This window comes from Narcine bancroftii, chromosome 1 (assembly GCF_036971445.1).
Source record: "Narcine bancroftii isolate sNarBan1 chromosome 1, sNarBan1.hap1, whole genome shotgun sequence".
NCBI classification, from domain to species: domain Eukaryota; kingdom Metazoa; phylum Chordata; class Chondrichthyes; order Torpediniformes; family Narcinidae; genus Narcine; species Narcine bancroftii.
Window position 1 is genome coordinate 213,169,177 of NC_091469.1, and position 19,148 is coordinate 213,188,324.

The 19,148-nt window shown below is 40.4% G+C and overlaps 1 protein-coding gene across 9 annotated transcripts in view; it reads left to right on the forward strand.

Moving 5' to 3' along the window:
• The window catches only part of akna (AT-hook transcription factor), a 153,084-nt gene that overhangs the window by 102,317 nt on the left and 31,619 nt on the right, over positions 1–19,148 (forward strand). For 8 of the 9 annotated variants that reach the window (XM_069890189.1, XM_069890220.1, XM_069890207.1 and 5 more), the window contains 3 exons: positions 8,238–8,369; positions 11,247–11,342; positions 13,293–13,409. In XM_069890189.1, the coding sequence (XP_069746290.1) occupies positions 8,238–8,369; positions 11,247–11,342; positions 13,293–13,409 (345 nt within the window). The remainder of the gene's footprint in view (positions 1–8,237; positions 8,370–11,246; positions 11,343–13,292; positions 13,410–19,148) is intronic. The other variant, XM_069890228.1, reaches the window with a different exon arrangement.

The window sequence follows — 19,148 nt, forward strand, 5'->3', positions numbered from 1 at the left end:
GATATTTCAATACTTTTGCATATATTATTTTCATATCTGGAATATTACAAATACTATCTTTTTAAAATCTAAATTAGGCTCCCAGCATATAAACATTTAGAAATAAACAATTAATGATTTTAGGGACTTTGTCCTGCAGCCGCAACTCCCCGCGAGTTTGCGTTTACCATGACCATGACTGTAGACGCTGTGATTGTAGTGAATTACATAAATGTGCTGGTGTAGGTCGTGCAGCATCTATATGAAGTAAAAGGTAGCCTGGTCTCGGTTTATCGTTTCACACTTTCAGAGTGGGTGAAGCTGGTGACTGTGGGCCAGAGTTGGCACCGTGCCATTGCCAGGGTGATGTGTGTGGTGGTTTCTGAGAGCCGGCAGTGGTGGGAGTTCATTCAACAGGAAGGGGGCCAAACAGGGCCTTGTACTGAGAAATGGCCCAGCCAAGCGATTGAGGTTTTAGTTGGAGAATATTTGTGGCGTGTGCAAGGAGGGGGCTTTGAAATACCAGTAAGTGAAAAACGGGAAGGGTACACAGCCATTAGTGTGTGACCGGTGATCGATACTATTAAATGAGAGGCCAGTAGCAAATGGATGGCCAGGCGCTCGCTGGGGAAAGAGGGATGGCGGGGGTGGTGAGGGCCGTGGTGTGGAGTGAGAGGCGGTGGGGGTGACCCAGGTGGTAGTTAATCTGCCACTGAACTGCAGCCTAAATACGTCTGACATTGTCTGATCTCGTAAGCTAAGAAGGAACAGGATTGATGGGAGGTCGCTTAGGAACACCAGGTGCAGTAGGTTTCTGTGAAGGGCACTGGACAAAGTGGCAACTCTCTGTCTTGTGGTAGACAAAAGTTAAAGAATTTCATATATGTTACATTCGAAATGTTGTACCTTCACACTATCTTCCTGTATCTAATCCCACGAGCACACAGTGAGATTGCAACCAGACAAGTCTTTTTTTTAAACTTTCCATCTAACTTCCTAAATTTTCTTTGCTGGATCATATTTTTCTCCCTACCTACGTCATTGGTACTAATAAAGAGCATGATCTCTAGCTGCTCACCCTCCCGCTTCAGAATACCCACTCGGAAACACCACCCTGCAGTCTTGCTTGTGTCCATGGAAACGCCAGTCAGTGCCCCTAACAATCAAGTGTCACTGTTGCCCTCTTATTTTTGCCCACCCTACTGCACATTCAAATGGAATGCTGCACATCAGCTAGGTCCAAACATTGCTGATGGAATTTGATAGGTACAGGTACTAATAGATCTCCAAGTGAACCCTTTCAGCACTGAGATTTTCATCACCTGCTGTCTATTGATTTCAGTTACTAATGAGCACTGCTTATTCCAAATTATTAGTAGGCTGCATTTTTGTTGAATTATTTATGACTATGGGTTGGATGACCCTGACCTGGCAATCTTTCACAGTCTCAGGTTCTCTCCTAAGACAACTCAAAACTGCAGAAGGCACACCGACAGCAAACATATTTAGATATTAGAGGGGCTAATCAAGCTTCACAGGAAAGTCAGATCTTGAAGAGAAAGACCTTCCAAAATAATAAGAACCTTTTTCAATTCCATGTACTTACCAAAAGATTGAATTAATAAGTGCTTTAGTGAATTTGTATTTTAAATTTAGACTTGCATCTCAGTAACAGGCCATTTTGGCTCACGAGTCCATGCTGCCCAATTTACAACCAATTAACCTCCACCCCAGTATGTTTCGAAAGGTGGGAGGGGGCGAGAAACTGGAGCCCCCAGGGGAAACCCACGCAGACAAGGGGTGAATGTACAAACTCCTTACAGGCGGCGTGGGATTCGAACCGCAGTCCCGATCGCTGGCGCTGTAGCAGCGTTGAGCTAACCACTAAACCAACCATGCCACCCCCTACTTGATTTATTAAACGTTCCTTATGATAACAGAGAACTCTGAAAATTGATGCATTTTAAAACATACCAAAGGGACACTCCTGTAGATACACTTCATACATTGGCTCTGCTGGAAGTCAGAGGAGTTTGATGTTCACACTGTTACTAATGGCACAGTGACAGCAAGGTCCCAAATCATACAGATTTGTGTAGGGAGGTCAACCTGTGGAGAGAGGAAAGGGAAAAAAATTGTTGAATGTTGAAAATCTTTGCTTTCACTAATTTACAGAAGACCATCAATGAGTGACTTCAATAAGATGTTAATTACGGAGGAGTCACGTGGAGTAGTGGCTGGTAGGAGAATACCAGCCCTCTCCAGTAAAGAAAAAAAAAAGCAAAGAAAAAGCATAGCCCCAGACACACAAATCACAACAAATAAAAACTAAAGGTTTGGAGAAAATGGCACATAAGAAAGAAAAAACAAAAACAACGGGAAGAAAAGAAGAAGGAAAGACACCAGAAGAGAAAGGTGAAGGCCTTACCTGCACAAAAAAGCAGGGATCTGCTGTGCAAAGAGGACCCCACGTCCCGAGGTTAGTGGAGACCCCGCAGGGTCGTGACCCACCGACTGCAGGACTTCAAAAGTGGCTCATGGAGCCAAATGGGTGCGCAACTGCGCATGCGCAATGTGCACAACAAGGACAAGGAGAACACCAACAGGAGGGGGGAACCAGCTGTGCAATGAAATTCCACAGCACGAACAGCTGAGAGAAGCCTGACAGCAGGGCTCCCAGATGGAAGAAAAAGAAAGCAACGGGAAAGGGTGGGGGGGGGGGGGGTGAGAAATAAAAAAAGGAAGCAAGAGACACAACAGATAACCAGCCCAGAAGAAGAGGACCAACATCAAGAAATCATAGAGAAAAAAAATACCTTACAAACTGAGACAAGCAGCTCAACAAGAAAGTCAAAAGAGACACAGATACAAGGAAAAGAAATAGAAGACACAAACCCAAGAGCAGACACAGAAGAAGAAGAACAAGCTCTGCACAGAGGAATAGCAGGTAAAATAGATGGACAGTACATAGATTTAAAAAAATTCAAGAACAAAGAAAGCATTAAAAGAATGGTTGATACTAGAATTTAGTGAAATGAAAAGTTCAGAAGAAAAAGTGAGTAGAATAGAGATGGTCATAACAGATGTAGGGAAAGGATTAGGAAATGTGGAAGAATGTGTACAGTAGAAATGGAAAAGAACAACTTAAGAAAATTGGAAGAAAGTTACAAAAAAGTTAAAGAAACACAAGAGTTGTTAGCTCAGAAGATGGATATAATGGAAAACTATAGTCGGCGAAACAATATAAAGATAGTGGGCCTTAAGGAAGATGAAGAAGGCAAAGATATGAAATAATTTATAAAAGAATGGATCCCAAAAGTCCTGGAAATGCCAGAAATGCAGGAAGGAATGGAAATAGAAAAGGCACACAGAACATTAGCCCCGAAACCACAGTCACAACAAAAACCAAGATCCGTTTTAGTAAAATTTCTGAGAAACACAACAAGATAAAATATATTGGAGAAGGCAATGAATAAAATTAGAGAAGACAAGAAACCACTGGAATACAAAGGTCAAAAACAATTTTTCTACCCAGACATAAGTTTTGAGCTCCTAAAGAAGATGAAGGAGTTTAACGCAACAAAATCAATCCTATGAAAAAAAGGCTATAAATTTATGTTAAGATATCCAGCGGTGCTTAAAATAGTTATCCCGGGACAGCAAAACAGACTGTTCCCGGATCCAGAGAAAGCACGAGAATTTGCAGAACGGCTGCAAGACAGAAAGAGAGATGAAGAGATGTAACAAGAACAAAGAACGACGACAAACTACATATAAAGATGTAAAAATAATGTACAAGTTAGAACTAAAAGAGGGAAGAAAAGGGAAGTAAGGGAGAAGGGGAAAAAAAAGAAAGGGGAGGGGTTAAAAATAAATAAATAAAAAGAAAAAGAGGGGAGCTTTGCTGTAATGTGAAGATAAAAGTCTTTTCTGGAAGGGGTTGATTGGGAGAGAATAAGGGTCACTGCGAAATCAGTTGACACTTGCGAATGAGTTTGCAGTCTGAATGGAGAGGGGAGTTGTGGTTGCCCGTCAAGGGATGAGGGGTGACTCAGAGAGAGGGGGGACACTTGGGGTTAAGGGAATTTTAAATGTGGGAATGGTTGAAATATTTTATGTTTTAGAAGTGTTGTCATACAGTGCGTTCAAAAAAGGAAAACTGAGAAATGAAAATGGGGAAAAGGGGAAAGGTGGTGGTGAGGAAGCGGAAATGAAATGTAAACAGAATATGAGATGGCCATGTTGAACTATATGACTATAAACATTAATGGAATACATAACCAAATCAAAAGGAAGAGGCTGTTAAATTTACTGAAAAAAGAAAAAATAGATATAGCTTTCATGCAGGAAACGCATCTAACTGAAGTGGAACATAATAAATTAATGAGAGACTGGGTAGGGCACGTAACGGCAGCATTATATACTTCAAAAGCCAGAGGAGTAGCTATATTAATCAATAAAAATGTACCAATCAAAATAGAGGAGGAAATAATAGATCCAGCAGGGAGATATGTATTAATGATAAAGTGTCAGATATATTCAGAGCTCTGGAATTTGGTCAATATATATGCACCTAATGAAGAGGATCAAAAATTTATGAAAGATATTTTTTTGAAGATTGTAGATACACAGGGGAATATATTGATAGGAGGGGACTTTAACCTTAATTTGGATTCAAAGATGGATAAAACTGGACAAAAGACTAACAGAAAGAACAAAGTAGCCAAATTTATGGTTAAATCAATGCAGGAAATGCAACTTTTGGATATATGGAGGAGACACACCCAAAGGAGAAGGAATACTCATATTATTCGAGTAGACGTAAAACATACTCAAGGATTGACCTGTTCCTGTTTTCAGCCCATATCCAAGGGCGAGTTAGGAAAATGGAATATAAAGTTAGATTGTTATCTGATCACTCACTCCTATTATTAGCAATAGAACTGGAGGACATCCCACCAAGAACATATGGATGGAGATTAAACTCCATGCTGCTTAAAAGACAGGATTTTAGAGAATTTATTGAGCGACAAATTAAAATGTACTTTGAAATAAATACAGAATCAATGAAAGACAAATTTATATTATGGGATGCAATGAAAGCCTTCATCAGAGGGCAGATAATAAGTTACGCAACTAAGATGAAAAAGGGCTACAATCGGAAAATAGAACAGCTGGAAAGGGAAATAGTCAGTACAGAAAAAGAACTAGCAACAAGGGAAGATACAACAAAAAGAAGGGAATTGGCAGACAAAAAAATAAAATACGAAACATTACAAATGTATAAAGTGGAGAAGAATGTAATGAAAATAAAGTAGAAGTATTACGAGCTAGGAGAAAAATCGCACAAAATACTAGCCTGGCAACTTAAAATAGAACAAGTGAAAAGAATGGTATTGGCATCAAGGAAAAAGGACAAACAAATTACATATAACCCAACAGATATCAATGAAAACTTTAAGGAATTCTATGAGCAATTATACCAAACTGAGAATGAAGGGAAAGAATACAAAATAGATGAGTTTCTAGCTAAAATTGAACTACCGAAATTGTAAGAGGAGCAAAACAAATTGATAAAACCATTTGAAATAGAGGAAATACAAGATATATTAAAAAAGCTACTGAACAATAAAATGCCTGGGGAGGACGGACTCCCAATAGAATTCTATAAAACATTTAAAGAGTTACTAATTCCTCCTCTCCTGGAAGTAATGAACCAGATTGAAAAAACACAAAACATGCCAGATTCATGCAAAACAGCAATAATTACAGTAATACCAAAGACGGGGAAAGATCCACTAACACCAGCATCGTATAGACCAATATCTCTACTTAACTCAGATTATAAGGTAATAGAAAAACTATTAGCAAACAGATTGGCCGACTGTGTACCAAAAATAGTAAAACCAGATCAAACTGGATTTATTAAGAAAAGACAAACAACGGACAATGTTTGTAAGTTCATTAACTTAATCCATGCAGTGCAAGGAAATAAGATGCCAATAGTGGCTGTTGCTTTAGATGCAGAGAAAGTCTTGACAGGGTAGAATGGAATTATTTATTCAAAGTATTACAGAAGTGCAACCTACCAGAGAAATATATTAATTGGACTAAAGCATTATATAAGGGTTCAATGGCAAAGGTGACAGTAAATGGATATATATCGAACCAATGTAAATTAAGCAGGTCAACTGGGCAGGGATGTCCACTATCTCCCTCACTGTTTGCATTAGCTATAGAACCACTGGCAGAACTGATAACAACAGAAATAAAATAAAAGGGTTAAAAATAAAAGAGAGGGAATATAAAATCAGTCTATTTTCAGATGACATCATAGTATACTTAACAGCACCAGAATTATCAATAAAAGAATTACATAAGAAATTGAAGGAATATGGAGAAATATCGGAGTACAAGATCAATGTAAATAAAACTAAAGCGATGCCAATGAATAATGCGGATTTCACAAAGTTTAAGAAAGAATCGGCATTTAAATGGCAAACACAAGTAATCTGATACCTAGGTATTAGACTAGATAATAATCTAGGCCATCTATACAAATTAAATTATCAGCCATTAATGAAGAAACTACAAGATGACTTAGAACATTGGAAAGATTTACCACTAACCCTGATAGGAAAGGTAAATTGGATTAAAATGAATGTTTTCCCAAGGATACAATACCTATTTCAATCGTTACCAATTTCCTTAACAGAGAAATTCTTCAATGAGCTAAAGAAAATAATAAGGAAATTCTTATGGAAAGGGGGGAAACAGAATGGTACAAACAAGGTGGTTTGCAGCTACCAAACTTTAAAAATTATTATAGAGCAGCACAATTAAGATATCTATCAGATTTTTATCAAACAAGGGAAAAACCAGATTGGACCAAGACAGAGCTAGATAAAATCGGGGAGAAGGTACCAGAACATATACTTTATAAGTGGGATGAAAAACTGGCGCAATATAGAAGTTCACCAGTACAGCAACATCTGCTCAACATTTGGAAGAAGATTCACATAGAAAGGAAAAAAAACAAATTACCAACTACCAAAATTAATATTGACGCAAAATCAACTAATCCCTTTCACAATAGATAACCTTTCCTTTAGAGAATGGGAGAGAAAAGGGATTAAAAGTATAGAAAATTGTTTTTTGGGAAATAATTTATTATCATTTGAACAAATGAAGTACAAATATGGAATAACTCATGGTACAGTGTTTGCATGCCACCAACTGAACACCTACTTAAAGGACAAATTGGGAAGCAGACTGAGGTTACCAGAAGGAAGCAGCTTTGAATATGTGATTACAGACACAATGATAATTAAAAGATTTATAACAAACATGTACATCAAGCTGCAAGAGAAAGAAAATGATGAAATAAGCTGTAAACCCAAACAAAAGTGGGAACAAGATCTAAACATAAAGATAAAAAATGAAATATGAGAAAAGCTATGCTCTGGAACTATGAGAAATACAATAAACATGAGGTTACACATGATACGCCCCAAAAGTTAAATAAACATCTATCAGATAGATGTTTTTGCTGTAAGAAGGAAATGGGAACAACAGTACATGCAATTTGGGCATGTGAGAAAGTGGAAAAGTTTTGAGAAGATCTAAATCAGGTATTAAATAAAATCACAAAAACCAACATACCAAAAAATCCAGAGATCTTTCTTCTAAGTAATATAAGAAGTAAAGAATTAGGCTTCGAACTGGATGAAGCGCAAAAAAGATTTATTATGATAGCCTTAGCTGTAGCAAAAAAATGTTTAATATCAACTTGGAAATCAGAAGAAAGCCTGAGAGTACACCAATGGTACATAGAAATGAATAAATGTATTCCATTGGAAAAAATAACATAAAATTAAAAAAATAAAGTCACATTATTTGAAAAAATTTGGGAACCATACATGGAACACAACAGAAAGGGCCTACCGCGGACTTCCACCCCCTAAAATTATAGAATGAGAAGACGAAATTAACTGACCTAGTGTGTAAAAGTAGATGACACAATTTTTTTGTTTATTTTCATTGTGTGATGACATTGTTTAATGCATTTATTGTATTGTATATGTTGAATGTTTAATGGGTTTGGACGGGGGTGGGAAGGGGTGAGGGAAGGGTGGGGGGAAAAGGGGAGAAAATTACACTGTGTATATTCAAGAGGGAAATGTTTGTGTGTAATTTGATTAATATGGTTCATAGTGTGAAAAAACTTTAAAAAAAAATGTTAATTACTGTTTTTTCAGGCACTGAATCTGAAGCATCTTACTCCATGGCACATCCTTTCACTTCAAAGCAAGCTTCAGCCAGCCAGACCAATCAGAGGCCATCTCCTTGCAGGATCCAAAGACCCAGACCTGTAAAAGGTCCTTATACAGGTAAAAGGGGTACTAGATTTATGTTATTGAGAGCGTAGGAAACATGGGGCAGAACAGTTAGTACATCAGTTAGCTCAAAGCTGTTACAGCACCAGCAACCAGAGTTAGAATCCAGTGCTGTCTGTAAGGAGTTTGCATGTTCTCCCCATGTCCACCTGAATTTCCTCTGGGTGCTCTGGTTTCCTCCCTCCATTCAAAAACATACTGGGTTGATGGTCAATTGGGTGTAATTGTGGACGATGGGTCGAAAGGGCCCATTACCTTGCTGTATGTCTAAATTTTAAAGATTAAAAATATGACATTGGAAGGACCTCAGCTGATGGGGTCAGATATCCAGAGATGAAAAGTAATTGGTTGAGAAATTTAGAGGGGAAATAAGGAATCATTTTCTCACCTAGAATTGGTGGGATATGGAACTCACTGCTGCAAGGATGGTGAGGCAGAAACCCTCCCCACACTTTAAACATCCCTGGAAATGTACTTGAAGAGCCATGGCATGCTGGTTTCCTGGCGCAGTGATGGATGGTGAAAAGTTCTCTACACTGTCAGAGACTGGATGATCTGAGTGTCGTCCTTTCATTCTGTACATGCTCTCTAGGCCTATGATTTTGGTTTAGTTATGGATTAAAGATTCATTTTTAACACAAGATTAATTTAGCATAGTGAACTATATCCCTTCCAAAATCACTTGATGGGGCTGGCTTCACTGATTGCTGCCCTTGCCCCAGTTAGCTTGGTATGAGGATCAAACACTCTGACTAGGCTGCTAAGTTAAGGAAGTGCTGTTGTATCCTGATCCCATTGAGTATCAGCTTATCATCCTCGCCCCACTGAGATAATATGAAGTTAGATGTGAGAGTTCTTTTGGACTTGCAGGGCAAGTCATGACCACACCTGCCTCAGCTTTTAGTCCCATCCCTGCCCTGTGCAAAATCACAAAGGAAATGCATCAAACATTTCCCTCTCTCCCCTTTCATTCAACACAATCATCCCCTCAAATCCAATTGGCAAACTCCAAGACCTGAGCTTGAATAACCCACTGTGTAATTGGATTCTGGATTTCTTCACCTCAGGGTGGATAGACAAGAACGTACCCTCCACAATTTCCATCAGCGCTGTAGGGCTGTGTAGTAAGCCCCTGCTCTGCTCCCTTTACACACATGACTTTGTGGCTTGGTACGACAACAGCACCATCTGTAAATTTGCTGACGATACCACAGTAATGGGCTGTATATAAAGGGGTGATGAGTCAACATACAAAAGTGGATGATGTATTCTTTGGCTTGGCTTCGCGGACGAAGATTTATGGAGGGGGTAAAAAAGTCCACGTCAGCTGCAGGCTCGTTTGTGGCTGACCAGTCCGATGCGGGACAGGCAGACACGATTGCAGCGGTTGCAAGGGAAAATTGGTTGGTTGGGGTTGGGTGTTGGGTTTTTCCTCCTTTGCCTTTTGTCAGTGAGGTGGGCTCTGCGGTCTTCTTCAAAGGAGGCTGCTGCCCGCCAAACTGTGAGGCGCCAAGATGCACGGTTTGAGGCGTTATCAGCCCACTGGCGGTGGTCAATGTGGCAGGCACCAAGAGATTTCTTTAGGCAGTCCTTGTACCTTTTCTTTGGTGCACCTCTGTCACGGTGGCCAGTGGAGAGCTCGCCATATAATACGATCTTGGGAAGGCGATGGTCCTCCATTCTGGAGACGTGACCCATCCAGCGCAGCTGGATCTTCAGCAGCGTGGACTCGATGCTGTCGACCTCTGCCATCTCGAGTACCTCGACGTTAGGGGTGTGAGCGCTCCAATGGATGTTGAGGATGGAGCGGAGACAACGCTGGTGGAAGCGTTCTAGGAGCCGTAGGTGGTGCCGGTAGAGGACCCATGATTCGGAGCCGAACAGGAGTGTGGGTATGACAACTGCTCTGTATACGCTTATCTTTGTGAGGTTTTTCAGTTGGTTGTTTTTCCAGACTCTATTGTGTAGTCTTCCAAAGGCGCTATTTGCCTTGGCGAGTCTGTTGTCTATCTCATTGTCGATCCTTGCATCTGATGAAATGGTGCAGCCGAGATAGGTAAACTGGTTGACCGTTTTGAGTTTTGTGTGCCCGATGGAGATGTGGGGGGGCTGGTAGTCATGGTGGGGAGCTGGCTGATGGAGGACCTCAGTTTTCTTCAGGCTGACTTCCAGGCCAAACATTTTGGCAGTTTCCGCAAAGCAGGACGTCAAGCGCTGAAGAGCTGGCTCTGAATGGGCAACTAAAGCGGCATCATCTGCAAAGAGTAGTTCACGGACAAGTTTCTCTTGTGTCTTGGTGTGAGCTTGCAGGCGCCTCAGATTGAAGAGACTGCCATCCGTGCGGTACCGGATGTAAACAGCGTCTTCATTGTTGGGGTCTTTCATGGCTTGGTTCAGCATCATGCTGAAGAAGATTGAAAAGAGGGTTGGTGCGAGAACACAGCCTTGCTTCACGCCATTGTTAATGGAGAAGGGTTCAGAGAGCTCATTGCTGTATCTGACCCGACCTTGTTGGTTTTGTACTGAATGATGCACCAACAACAACCTCTCATTCAATGTTACCAAACCCAAGGAGCTGATTGTAGACTTTAAGAAGGGAAAACCAGAGGTGTATGATCCAGTGATTTGAGGAATCAAGTGTGGAGAGGGGAGTCACTATCCTGGAGGACCTTTCTTGGACCCAATGTACTAATGTCATTGTGAAGAAAGCACGTCAGTGTCTCTACTTCCTCAGGAGATGTTAGAATTCTGATGTTAGAATTTTTGTCAACTCATGATTCTGGAAAATCAACTATTTTGTCCTTGCACCAAAGACCTTGATGTGTAAACAAGTTATCCAGCAATTGCTTAATGGAAATATTTTTCTTCTAGGCACAGATTATAGTTTATTTGGACCAAGGAACAGCAGGCAGGGATATGGAAGGGCACTAAGCCCCTCCTGTGGGCTATCTCCAGCAGAGACGGCTGGTGAGTTGAATATTCAAGCATGTTCCTCTTTTTCAGTTATGAAGTGTGCCAGATAAAATTTAGGCCTTTAAGTAAATCCTCATCAAAGCTGAAGCTCAGAAGACTTGCATGATGGGAAGAGGCTGCCATTTACCAAAAAAAAAATAAGTAATGTACAAATAAAGGGGAAGGGAGAGGACAGATTCACCTGGCTCTCTGACCTTGCTGCCACCCTTTGCATTTGGCTCTCTGTGCCCCACTTCCTGTCATCCATACCTCTGCTCAGTGTCTTGCAAAATTGGGCATTAGGACCAAAAGAGATTAAAAAAGTAAGAGTTGACATTTCTTTTAGTCAAAATTGGACTCGTAGCAAAGGGTTAATTTATTGTATTATATGATGCACAAGTGTGCTGCAGAAACTCAGCAGGTCACACAGCATCCACAAGAAGTAAAAGGCAGCCAATATTTTGAGCCTCAGCCCTTTGACAGGAATCTGGAAGAACAGATGGACGACAGGATAAAAAGGTGAGGAAGGGAGAGGAGGGAGGAAGGAGAAGGGTTAGGAGCACAGGCTGACAGATAAATGATAATGGATGGATACAGGTGGGAGGGTAGAAGAGAAAGAAGTTGAGAAATGCCAGGGAGAGAGGGCAGAGGGATAAGAAGGGTGGCTCACTGACAGGAAAAGGAAGGGAAACTGAAGGAAAGGAGACGAAGGGAAGGGAAACTGAGAGTCCCGGGGATCAGGGTCAGCGGAAACTGAAACAGTTGTGCCATCCCAATGCTGTCTGGTTGGAGATTGCTGAGATGGAATATAAGGTGTTGTTCCTCCAATTTGAGGGTGACCTCATTTAGGCAGTCCATTAGACCATGGGCACACAGGTCATTGTGGCACTGATATTTGATATCAAAATGGTTGACCTTCTGTTGCAGCAGACAAAGTAAAGATGCTCAACAAAACAATCTCCCAGTCTGTATTTGGTCTCCCTGATGGAGAGGAGGCCACATCAGGACTGCAAGATGCAGTAAACGACCCTTACAGATTTACAAGTAAAGTATTGGTTTATGTGGAAGGACTGGTTGGGGCCCCAAATAGAGGTGAGAGAGGAATTGTAAGTACAAGTGAGGTTCTTCTTGTAGTCAAAGGGGTTGATACCAAAGGGGCAGTTAGTAGGAAGGTGTGAGGGCATGAGGGAGACCCGGAGTGAGTGATCCTTACGGAAAGTAGAAAGGAGAGGAGAGGGGAAGATGTGCCTGGTGGTAGGATCCCTTTGTAGGTGACAGAAATTGCATTTTGGATACAGAGGCATGTGGAGTGGTAGATGAAGACCAGGGGAAACCTGTCCTTGTTGCATTTCGGAGGTAGAAAGAGGCAGGGCAGATGTGCAGAAAATAGAGGAGATGCAGGTGAGCGCTGAGTTAATGGCAGTTCAGGGAAAGCCACATTTTCTGAAGGAGGAGGACATCTCAGATGTCCTGAATTGGAAGACCTGGGAGCATATGCAATGGAGATGGAGGAATTGAGTGTAAGAAATAGAAATCTTTCAGGAGAAAAATTGGGAAGTGGTATAGTCAAGGTAACTGAGGGAGTTAGTGGGTTTATGAAGATGTCTGTAGATAATTTCCCTTTTGAGATGGAGACAGAGGGACTGAGATAGGAAAGAGTTTTGCCAGAGGTGGACCAAGTGAATTTGAGGTCAGGATGAAAGTTGGTAGCAAAGTAGATATAGTTGATGAGCTCAATGTGGTGCGGGAGGTAGCACTGATGTAGATGTCAATGTAGCTGAGGAGAAGTTGAGGAGCTTTGCCTGCGCAGACTTGCAGCATGGATTGATCTTCGTGTCTGATGAAAAGACAGGTGTAGCTAGGACCTGTATGAGTACCCATGGCTACTCCTTTAAATTTATTATTGAGCATTTCATTAGTATTGATTATCCAGTAGATGATGAGGCTGTGTGTGAACTCTGGCAGATGCTTCAACAAGGAATGCAGCCTTCGTCACCAGCAGCCCTCGAAGGAGCCCTTGTCCTGCTTGTAAGGGATCAGGAACATACAATAGACATGCCTCTGAGAGGAAACTAGGACTTGGTGAGTGATTAAGTTAGTCATCTGCATCGGGACTAAGCTTTAAGTTGCATGATAATTGATGGTGTACCACAGAGATCTTAACTGAGAAGTCAAAATTTCACAGCTAAATCAAAATTTAGCTCTCTGTTATATTTTGAACTTTATGAAGTCTTCTTGTTCTTTTCCCGAGTTTAATTTGTCTTTTTTTTTCCACAACTTTATTTATTCGTTCAACAAAGTTATTACATACAGTAGAAAAAGTACATATTGTGAACAATAAAAAATGTTTTTATATAAAAAAGAAAAAAGAGAAAAAAAAAAGAACCCCCTCCCCCTCTCAGCCAACTCTCTTTAGGAGAGCCAAAAAGAAAGAAAACTAAAATATATTTACTAATATCTAATCAAAATAAATTTAAATGTAAATATTCTGAATATAAAGACCACTTATTAAGAAAAAAAGAATAATTATCATGTAAAAGATACGTAATTTTTTTCATTGCCAAACACGTTTTCATCTCATTATGCCATCTATTAATATCATCACGTTAACATTTTTCCATGTACTTGCTATACATTTTTTTGCTACAGATAAATCAAAATATACAAAAGCAATCTGAAATTTGTCTAATTCCAAATCTTTCAAAGGCTTCAGCTTACCCAACAAAAATATTGTCGGGTCTAAAAGTATTTTAATCTTATACAAATGTTCCAAAAACAATTGAATGGCTTTCCAAAAAGATTGTATATGTACACATAACCAAACAGCATGATAAAAAGTTCCAACCGAATTACCGCACCTAAAACAAGAGTCTGATTCACTAAAGCCATAATTTTTTTTAACTTTTCAGGTGTTAAATACAACTGATGTAAAAAATTGTAATTAACCATTGGATAACAAACATTTATCAATCTAGTAACACTATTATGACAAATATCTAACCAATCATCTTCAGAAAAAGTAAAGTTGATATCCTATTCCCATTTAATCTTAGATCTATCCCATCCCTTTTTTTCCACACTGTCCTGTAATATTTGGTACATCAATGAAATGTATCCCTTCTTTGGTAAAATCACAAGAAAAGTTTAAAATTTAGTCAATTTAGGTAAAGTCATATCGCTCCCAAATATTTGTTTTACTAAAGATCGAAGTTGATAATAAACGAATAAAGAATTCTCATTAATACCAAAATCTTCCCTCAATTGATTAAAGGATAAAAATTTACCTTCTTTAAAACAATCCCCCAGATTTTTAATACCTTTAGATTTCCAATGTAATAAACATTGATTATGCATTGAAAAAGGAATAAGTTGATTATTATATAATGGTGTTAAAGTTAATAATTTACCCTTAGAACCTATCATTCTATTTTTTCTCATCCATAACTTCATTAAATGCTTTAGCACATTATATTGTAATAAATTTAAATTCCATTGAAACAAAAATTGATGTATTTCAAATTCAAAAATATTCGCCATCTCAATTTTAGCCCAACTAGGGGGCCATTCCAAATCCATTAAAGAACTAATAAATTTAAATTGAGCTGCCTCATAATAATTTTGAAAATGTGGTAAATGTAATCCTCCTAATGCATATTTCTAAGTTAACTTATTCAAAGCTATTCTCGGAAATTTACCCTTCCATAAAAATTCCCTAACCATTTTATTTAAATCTCGGAAAAAATTCTTATTAAGTAAACACGGAATTGACTGAAACAAATATTGTATATGTGGAAAGATATTCATTTTAATTGTATTTATTCTTCCAATTAAATTTATAGGAAGATTCTTCCACTTAATCAAATAACATAACATAACATAACAATTACAGCACGGAAACAGGCCATTAGGCCCTTCTAGTCCGCACCGAACCAAACATCCCTTTCTAATCCCACCTCCCTGCACAATGCCCATAACCCTCCATCTTCCTCTCATCCATATACCTGTCCAACCTTTTCTTAAATAATACAATTGACTCTGCCGCCACTATTTCTCCCGGAAGATCATTCCACACAGCTACCACTCTCTGAGTAAAGAAGTTCCCCCTCATGTTACCTCTAAACCTCTGCCCCTTAATTCTTAACTCATGTCCTCTTGTTTTAAACTTTCCTCCTCTTAACGGAAATAGTCTATCCACATCCATTCTGTCTATCCCTTTCATAATCTTAAATACTTCTATCAAATCCCCTCTCAACCTTCTACGCTCCAAAGAATAAAGACCCAATCTGTCCAATCTCTCCCCATACTCCAGATGCTTAAACCCAGGCAACATTCTGGTAAACCTTCTCTGCACTCTCTCCACTCTGTTTATATCCTTCTTATAATTAGGCGACCAGAACTGCACACAGAACTCCAAATTAGGCCGAACCAACGTCTTATACAATCTCAACATCACCTCTCAACTCCTATATTCCATGCAATGATTGATAAAGGCCAGCATACTAAAAGCCTTCTTCACCACCCTATTCACGTGAGTTTCTACCTTCAGGGAACGATGTACCGTCACTCCTAAATCTTTCTGCTCTTCTGTATTCCTCAATGCTCTCCCATTTACCACATATGTCCTATTCTGATTCTTCTTACCAAAATGAAGCACCTCACACTTATCAGCATTAAATTCCATCTGCCATTTTTCAGCCCACTTTTCTAAGCAGCCCAAATCCCTCTGCAATCCTTGAAAACCTTCTTCATTATCCACTATTCCACTTATCTTAGTATCGTCTGCATATTTACTAATCCAATTCACCACCCCATCATCTAGATCATTAATGTATATAACGAACAACAATGGGCCCAATACAGATCCTTGAGGCACACCACTGGTCACCGGCCTCCAACCTGACAGACAATTATCCACTACCACTCTCTGGCCTCTCCCTTTCAGCCAATGTTCAATCCATTTGACTATCTCAAAATTTATACCTAAAGACTGCACCTTCCTAACTAACCTTCCATGTGGTACCTTATCGAAGGCCTTACTGAAGTCCATATAGACAACATCCACTGCGCTACCCTCATCCACATTCCTAGTCACCTCTTCAAAAAATTCAATCAGATTGGTCAAACATGACCTTCCTCCCACAAATCCATGTTGAGTGCTCCTGATCAGACCCTGTCTATCCAGATGTTTATAAGTACTATCTCTAAGAATTTTCTCCATTAATTTACCTACCACAGACGTCAAACTTACAGGCCGATAGTTGCCAGGCTTCCTCCTTGAACCCTTTTTAAATAACGGAACCACATGCGCAATGCGCCAATCCTCCGGCACTATCCCCATATCTAATGACATTTGAAAAATTACCGCCAGAGCCTCTGCTATTTCCTCCTTCATTTCTCTCAATGTCCTGGGGAAGATCCCGTCTGGTCCCGGAGACTTATCCACCTTTATATTCTTCAAAAGCCTTAAAACTACACCTTTTGTAATCTCTATATTCCCTATATTTACCCAATTTGCTTTTTTTATCCCACATCTCCCAATATCCTTCTCCTTAGTGAATACCGAAGAAAAGAAACTGTTCAATATCTCCCCCATTTCTCTAGGTTCCACACACAGTTTTCCACTCTGATTTTCTAAGGGACCAATTTTGTCTCTAGCTTTCCTCTTACCATTAACATATTTGTAGAACTCTCTTGGATTAGTTTTCACCCTGCTTGCCATAGTTTTCTCGTACCTTCTTTTAGCTTTCCTAATTCCTCTCTTAAGATTCCTCTTACATTCAATGTATCTTTCAAACATCTCCTTAACTCCATGCTTCTTATATCTAATGTACGCCTCCCTTTTTCTTCGAACCAAGTTTCCAATATTCCTTGAAAACCACAGCTCTCTCAAACCTTTTGCCCCTCCTTTTAACCTAACAGGAACATAAAGCTTTTGCACTCTCAAAATTTGATCTTTAAAAGACTTCCATCTCTCTACTACATCCTGCCCATAAAACAAATTGTCCCAATGCACACCCTGCAAGTCCTTTCGCATCTCCTCAAATCTAGCTTTTCCCCAATCAAAAACCTCAATCCTTGGCCCTGATTTCTCTCTTTCCATAATGACATTGAAGCTGATGGCATTATGATCACTGGACCCGAAGTGCTCGCCAACACTAACCTCCGTCACTTGACCCATCCCATTTGCCAACAGTAGATCTAACACTGCTCCTTCTCTGGTCGGCACCTCTACATATTGTTGTAAAAAACTATCTTGCACACATTTCACAAACTCTAACCCATCCATTCCTTTCACAGAATGTGTTTCCCAATCTATATGTGGAAAATTAAAATCTCCCATAATTACAACCCTATGCTTATCACAAATATCTACTATCTCCCTACAGATTTGCTCCTCTAGGTCTCGGTCCCCTCCGGGTGGTCTATAATACACCCCTACAAGTGTAACCTCTCCTTTCCTACTCCTCAGTTCCACCCAAATAGCCTCCGTGGATGTGCCCTCTAATCTATCCTTCCTAGGCACCGCTGTAATATTTTCCCTGACAAGCAATGCAACCCCACCTCCTCTTGCCCCTCCGACTCTATCACACCTAAAACAACGAAACCCAGGGATATTCAGTTGCCAATCACATCCCTCCTGCAACCATGTCTCACTAATCGCTACCACATCATACTTCCAAGTATCAATCCACACCTTCAGCTCATCCACCTTTTTTACAATACTCCTGGCATTAAAATATATGAATTTCAGGGATTTCCCATTTTTTAATCCCTGTTTTCCCTCATCTTTAAGAACAACATTATTTACTTTTCCTGACAAATGCCCTTCATCTTCTTCCAGAGCATTTCCCTTCTCTATCACCTGCCCATCCATATTCAAATACTTACTACAAACTTTCATTGTTTTCATTCTAACCTTCTCCTTACTGCTCTGTACTATTTTGTTCCCTCCCCCCAACCATTCTAGTTTAAAGGATCCTGAGTAGCCCTAACAAATACCTCTGCCAGGATTCTGGTCCCCCTGGGATTTAAGTGTAACCCGTCCTTACTGTACAGGTCACATCTCCCCCAAAAAAGGTCCCAGTTATCCAGAAACTTAAAACCCTGCCCCTTACTCCACCCCTTCAGCCACGTGTTAATCCTCCACCTCATTCTATTTCTATTCACACTGTCACGTGGCACAGGGAGTAATCCAGAGATTACCCCCTTTGCGGTCCTTCTTTTTAACTCCCTACCTAACTGCCTGTACTCACTTTTTAGGACCTCTTCTCTAATTCTCCCTATGTCATTGGTACCTACATGTACCACGACCTCTGGCTCCTGTCCCTCCCACTTTAGGATATCTGGGACACGAGCAGCAACATCTCGGACCCTGGCACCAGGGAGGCAAACCACCATCCGGTTCTCCTTGCTGCGTCCGCAGAATCCCCTATCCGTCCTCTTAACTATGGAGTCTCCTACCACAATTGCCCTCCTCTTCCTTTCCCTCCCTTTCTGAGCTACAGGGGCCGACCTCGTGCCGGAGGCACAGCCACTGTCACTCCCCCCAACCTTGATGTCCCCCTCAACAGTGCTCAAAGAGGCGTACTTATTGCTGAGGGTTACATTCACAGGGCTTGTCTCTGGCACCTTACGTTCTTTTGTCCCTCTCCTAACAGTTACCCACCTTTCATCCTCCCGTGGCCCTGGCGTGACCACCTGGTTGTAACTCTTGTCTATGACTACCTCTGTTTCCCTAACCAGCCTGAGGTCATCGAGCTGCAGCTCTAGTTCCCTAACACGGTCCCTGACAATCTGCAGCTCGACACACCTAGTGCAGAT